We start from the raw sequence: 6,286 nt of genomic DNA, 5'->3' as shown, positions 1-6,286 counted from the left end.
AACTTGTATTTTAACCGATTCTAAACATCGTGATGCTAAACATTTATAATATTAATGTATAAAAGTAACAATTATATAATACTAGCGCCATCTTTTCGGCAAATTTGGAAGTTATCTTATAATTAACTAATGTAATCTATATATATATATATATATATATATATATATATATGATATAAAACCAGAACAAATAAAATATACATAATATTTTACATAACTTATAGCGATAGGATATATATATATATATATTTTACACTAATGCTCAATCTACACGTAGCGAACTAAGCAGCTTGATTTGAGCAGTGAAGTCGCTATAGAAAACCACTCGCCTACATAGTGCACATATGCTTGTAGCTTTTATCTTTAACGTGACAATTCAACTGCACAAACCAAAACTTAAACAAAAGAGTAATGTTTGACAATTATCAATGATCATTTTTTTAAAAAAAAAACCTTACTGAAGTTAATAGTGTAATAATTTTATACTGCAATCATATTGATTTATAAAAAGGTGATTTGACAAACACTTATTTCACAAATATTTAACTTTGCAAAGTGTTAAATGTTTAAGTTCAATTAATAAAGAAAAAAAATCTCTTTAACGAAAAAAAAAAACAATTATTCATGAAATTGTATGAAGTTCACAAAATTATTCATAATTTTGACAAAATTTATTTTATTATCAAATAACAGGAGTCGAAAACGAAAATAATTAAAACGATTTTAGATTTATGCGAATGTCGCTGTACCGTCAGCACGCACACATAGACAATTAGCACAGGAAAATATCCTTTACAATAATAGATAGCGAATTTAAAAATTTAAAATATATATAGAAATAAAATGATAGTATATAATAAAAGTGATTCCGCTGATTATTTATTTTACAAAGACCAACAATATTATTGTAGAAGTGTTTTATGAAACATCAGTTGTCTGTCCCGACTTTACTTGGGTAAAAATCATACAAACAGAAAGGGGCATCCCGATTATTCTCAAAAAATGTTTTAGATATCATATCATATTTCCAGACTCACTATTTTTGGTCAATTGATCGTTGATAATGATTTGGTCTGTCAGCGACTACAACATTATTGTTGATATTTAGTTGCAAATGAAATAATAGTGTTTTATTAATATTCTTCAACTAAATTATTGGTTTTTTTATTTATTGTATTCGAATAATCCTTTTAACGAGTTTTGTACAATTTTTTACCGTCGTTGTATCAAAGAGTATTTAATTAAAAACAACCATACTTTCCATTTACAAATATAAGTAACGATTAAAAAATATAATCAATAAATATGAGTCGTATGAATATTTTATTGCTAACTAAATTAAACATATGACACTGTTATTAAAATAGTTTACATTAATTTCAAATCATATAAATCTGTCAAATAAATAAGTTCAGTCTATACAATGAGAAAATAATGAACAACTTTATGCCTTATATCTTCTGTGATAAGGTTCAAAATCTATCTATCAACAATGTTTAACGCTTTATATATTACATACTACGTTGTCACGGGGACATCTTTGACACGATACTGAAAACATTAAAATATATTATTAATCAATTATAAAAGTATAATTTGTTTCATTAGTTATGGTAGCCGAGCAGAGTAATGAAATAACGATGATAATCTTATGGCAATCTTTGTCTGTAATACTGACAACATCTGAGGTCTCAGTCACTCAGTTGACACTGGTTTTCTTAATTCTTAGCGAGTAACGGATACTTTACTACTAATACCCGGTCACTGAATTTCGGAAACGACTCGTCTTTGCTCACCGACAATATATCGTCCACGACGCGTAATTCTAAAGCTACCGTTGGCTAGTAACGAGTGGTAGGGTAACGTATGAACATGAGAGATACTAGTGGTTCAACAAAAAATTGTTAACGTCAATTAGAGAATACTCGTGAGCAAAGCGAATCGCTCGGGTCGGCTACGAGTCAAGGCGGCGCACGCACCGTGCCCGCGCTCTACACGCGCGCGGTGTAGAGCAGTCGGCGCTAGAGCGCGGGCGGCGGCGCCAGCAGCGCGCCGAACTGCAGCAGCGCCTCGCGCAGCGCCGCGCCCGCGCCGCCCGCGCCGCACACGCGCGCGCCGCCCGCCAGCCGCACCAGCGACGGGTACACGTCTGCGGACGGCGGCACTTCAGTGTCTTGTTATGCTTACATCTCGAACACGTGTATAGTATTCCGGTAAAATATAACAGTATTGCAACAAATGTCATGCTTTATAAATTCTATTGGCGGAAATTTACAGATATTAAAACGAATGAATTAAATAAGTCGAGTTGCGTTAGTTCCGTTCGAGCAGTACGGGCCGCACGTACCGATGAGCTTGGTCCAGGCGGCGCGGTCCACGCGCGCGGGCGGCGCGCGGCGCATGGCGGCGGCCAGCGCGGCCACGGCGCGCAGCACGAACGACACCTCCGACGCCTGCTGTCTGCGGCGCGAAAATATACTCAGCGAGGGTGCTACATCCAGCTTAGTTGTTTGAGTTACGAGAAAAATACTATTTACGTTTTTTCATTATTTTGTCCATATATTTTATAAATGAAATGATGCTAGGAATAGTGAGCGGAGCGAGTGAGTAACAAAAAACTATCATATGTACCTGGGTAACGGTTCCGAGCTGTCTTCTTCTTTATTATACCTGGATATAACTTCTTGAAACCGATCTAGTAATGGCATTATTGCTAATGGATCGTTTTCATCTGTAAAGAAAAAAAAAATAGATAAAAAAATGTAACAGGGCTTAGGGCTGTATTTTATTTATTTACAATTTTATATTTTTATTCTATAATACAACCAGTATTTATTTACTTTCAGCGGCAGTTATGGAATCCATGTCTTCAAGCATCGAGAATTGCAGAAGCGTTTCGAAACAAGTCCTCGCGAACTCCTCTCTCTCTTTTAGTTCCTGTTCGTTTTCTAATAAAGAAATAAATTAATATTATGATTAGTGGTCATGTAATTCTTCTATTGTTAAATCTTTACCCTAAGGAAATTGTTCACCGTAATGATTATCATAACGAGTTATGAGTCAATTTGGAGTGGTGTCCAGTAGGAACTCACGTTGGACTTGGTGCGCGTGGTGCGCGGTGTGCGCGTTGTTGTGGTGGTGCAGCGAGCCGGCGCGCACGAGCGCCAGCAGGCGGCGCGCGGCGGGGGCCGGCGCGCGGGGCGCGGCGCGCAGCACCTCGTCGCGCACCACGCCCACCACCTCGCGCGCCTGCGCCGTGCCGCCAACTCTGCGCACATGTTCGTAGGTTATGTTTTGTAGCAGTATACACAGTATTAGATGATAATTATTATAAATTAAACACTCACGGCGGCTCAAACATAAACGTCTCCAAAACGGTGGGTAGTATTTCCCAAAATTCTGCATATTCATCGGGGTTTTCTCTCGCTAGAGGCAATCCTGTCGCTAGCACCTACGAACGGGGATGAGTTTTTCGAACGATATAATTAATGAAAATTTAACCTGAATACAATTATATACGATGATATATATATATATTTTTTTTGTTATTTAATTTTTTTCCAATTGTCAAAGAAGTTACGATCTGTTAATCGAGGACTAAACCTGCAATAGTAAGGAGGCGATCTGCGTGGGTTCGTCTGGTTGGTCTCGCTCCCTGTCGCTGTTCCGTCGTCTCTTGTCCGGGGAACATTTCTTTATCGCTGCGTGAAGAGCCTTCGAGGAGTTCATTATTAGCAATTTTATTCAAAACGTGATGTCACTGCTCAAAACTAGATACAAAAATATAATCCAATAAACAATATACGTATTTGTAATTATAGATAGAAATAATAGAATAGACATTAGTATTTTTTTGCATTTAAGGTACAGTACTTCTGCCCTTAATAAAAGCGCCGATAGCGTTTAGGCGCTCACCTGCAGCAGTCGCGGCGCGTGCTGCGCGCTGGGCCCCGGCGCGGCGCGGTACAGGCGCGCGGCGGCGGCCAGGCAGCGCGCCGAGCCCGCCTGCTCCGCCGCGCCCGCCAGCGCGATCAGCGCCGAGAACAGCGCGCCCAGCAGCTCGTGCCGCGACAGCGCCTCCTGCGACACGCTCGCCGTCAGCGCGGCCCGGGCGCGCGGGGCCGGGGGCCGGGGGCCGGGGGGCACTCACCTTGTGCACGGTGTCGAGGCAGTGCAGCGCGTGCAGGCTGACGGGCGCGCCGCTGCCGAGCCCGTCCAGCGCGGAGGCCGAGGGCTCCACGCTGCACACGTTCGACAGGCACTCGCCGAGTTTCTGCACGTCCTCTGCCGTAAATCTGCACCACGAATGGAGTACTCGAATGAAACTTTGTGCAAAACTTGAGCAACCGAATTTAACTCATTAGTAAACGTCATAGTTCTTACGTAGGTCGTATGTGTTGGAAGATAAGTGGAAAGATCTGCACTAGTGTGGTGAGGAAGTTCAGCGACGGCGCATACAGCTCTACCGGCTTCCCGTCTTCTGACGCTGAAATAATAACGTTTAATACTATTAGATCCACATATTAAATCCATTTGGCTATCTCATCTCATATATTAATTGCCCGCAATAGAATATTAAATATATAATTTTCAAACGTAAAAATTAACAAAATGGCTAAAAGACGTTCGATTGACGTTTGATGATGATTAAATTGAAAATAATGGTCATGTTTCTTAACATTAAAAACGTGGAGCAATACGAAAAACATTTAATTTACAATATAAATGACGTATTAATTTATTCCATTATTTACATACCAGGTGGTGGTCCACCGAGGCCTGACGCGATAGTTGTCCAGGCTGCCCATGCGGCCGGCCACACTCGTCGGGGAGCTTCGCCCTCAACGCGACCCGCAGCCGACACCACTTCTTGGAATGATTTTAATGCTGCTACTGATACCTGGGTTTAAAATTATAAATAAATATGTAAACGTCGTGATACTTAACATTACCTTATTATTCAATGAAGAAAATCATCATCCTCCTGCCCTCATCCCAATTTTACTCGGGGTCTGCGCAGCATGTCTTCTTCCATACTTCTCTATCGGACGTCATCTCACAAGTAACATTCTTTCTAACCATATCGCCTTTCACACAATCCATCCATCGTTTCTTTGGTCGTTACGAAGAAAATAACATTTCTAATATTCCTGCTACATTTGATGGCTACTTGGAAAGAAAAAACTAAACCAATCACATAAATCCAATACATTCGACCGTTCGTTCGAATCACAGAATACAGAGTACAGTGTTTTCGTTCGTTTGAACTGCTTTTAAATTTCAATTTACAAGCAAAAATTCAGTAATGCTTGCTATAATTTGAAAACACGATCATCGGTTACGGTTAATATGGGAGATTTTGAGTCAATTTTTGTAAAATTATTATTAATAATTTAAATTTATCCTTTTAAGTTCGAAACTTATTACAAGTTGCTTAACTTACCTCATGACTCCTGCGCAAGGCGAAATCAGTAATATAATCAAGCAACGCGGTCCAGGATCTGTTGAAGTCGCCTACTGTTGTCAGTAGTTGAAAACGCGAATGGAACACCCGTGATACGCCTGACAGTGTTAACACCTGTAAAATAAAGATGAAAATTTAAACAAGAAAAATAATAATTTAATACCTTTTCATAGATAATATATTTAACAAAATTAAGGTCCGATAAAAAAAAGATGTATGGATAAGTAATTATGGAAAGAGCTTTCATAAATTCTTATATATTTGTATTCATATACAAAAATGAAAAATAATACAATGAATTAATTCATATATACATATATTAAAATCCCTATATAAGCAAGCGTCACTTCGAATCGGTGATAGTTTTACAATCTCATAAAACGACGATTCAAGTTGTTTGGAAGAAACTTGAACAAAGTTATAGAAATAATATCTATTATTATTTTTACTTTTTTTGCAGAAATATAAAGTAATTACGTCAACATACTTGCGTCTCCGCCCATTGTTTCTGCGCTGTGTTTCTAGTGTGATGGATAAGTATGTGCTCGCCAGTGTCCACCTTCTCAGAGCTGGCAATGTTAGATTGCTTCTGGACCTAAAATAAGTAAAATGTCATAATACAGTTTAGATGAGTTATTACATGCTAAGTGCACTAGAACCTTGCAACATACTTTACAGTTTATGATAAATATATTCGATACCAAAAAGTTTCTAAATAAACTGCATACATATAATACATAGCCTAGCTAGTGTTAAGATTGAGTTGAATTATTGAGTTTTTAATTTTTGTTAAAATTTCATCGCATATAACGGCGGCATAAG

General features: G+C 38.8%; 1 protein-coding gene across 2 annotated transcripts in view; it reads right to left on the bottom strand.

Moving 5' to 3' along the window:
- Positions 1-849: 849 nt before the first annotated feature.
- The window catches only part of LOC113399201 (protein MON2 homolog), a 29,821-nt gene continuing 24,384 nt past the window's right edge, over positions 850-6,286 (bottom strand). For both annotated transcript variants that reach the window (XM_064219223.1, XM_064219224.1), the window contains 14 exons: positions 5,952-6,059; positions 5,444-5,578; positions 4,759-4,900; positions 4,384-4,486; positions 4,151-4,295; positions 3,916-4,080; positions 3,604-3,714; positions 3,348-3,451; positions 3,093-3,268; positions 2,841-2,948; positions 2,632-2,731; positions 2,348-2,460; positions 1,980-2,149; positions 850-1,551 (listed from right to left, as the gene is read on the bottom strand). In XM_064219223.1, coding sequence (XP_064075293.1) covers positions 2,022-2,149; positions 2,348-2,460; positions 2,632-2,731; positions 2,841-2,948; positions 3,093-3,268; positions 3,348-3,451; positions 3,604-3,714; positions 3,916-4,080; positions 4,151-4,295; positions 4,384-4,486; positions 4,759-4,900; positions 5,444-5,578; positions 5,952-6,059 — 1,638 coding nt within the window. In that variant the 3' untranslated portion in view covers positions 850-1,551; positions 1,980-2,021. The remainder of the gene's footprint in view (positions 1,552-1,979; positions 2,150-2,347; positions 2,461-2,631; positions 2,732-2,840; positions 2,949-3,092; positions 3,269-3,347; positions 3,452-3,603; positions 3,715-3,915; positions 4,081-4,150; positions 4,296-4,383; positions 4,487-4,758; positions 4,901-5,443; positions 5,579-5,951; positions 6,060-6,286) is intronic.

This window comes from Vanessa tameamea, chromosome 26 (assembly GCF_037043105.1).
Source record: "Vanessa tameamea isolate UH-Manoa-2023 chromosome 26, ilVanTame1 primary haplotype, whole genome shotgun sequence".
Taxonomy (NCBI): Eukaryota; Metazoa; Arthropoda; class Insecta; order Lepidoptera; family Nymphalidae; genus Vanessa; species Vanessa tameamea.
Note: the sequence above shows the minus strand (reverse complement) of the source record. Positions and strands in the feature narration are given on the sequence as shown.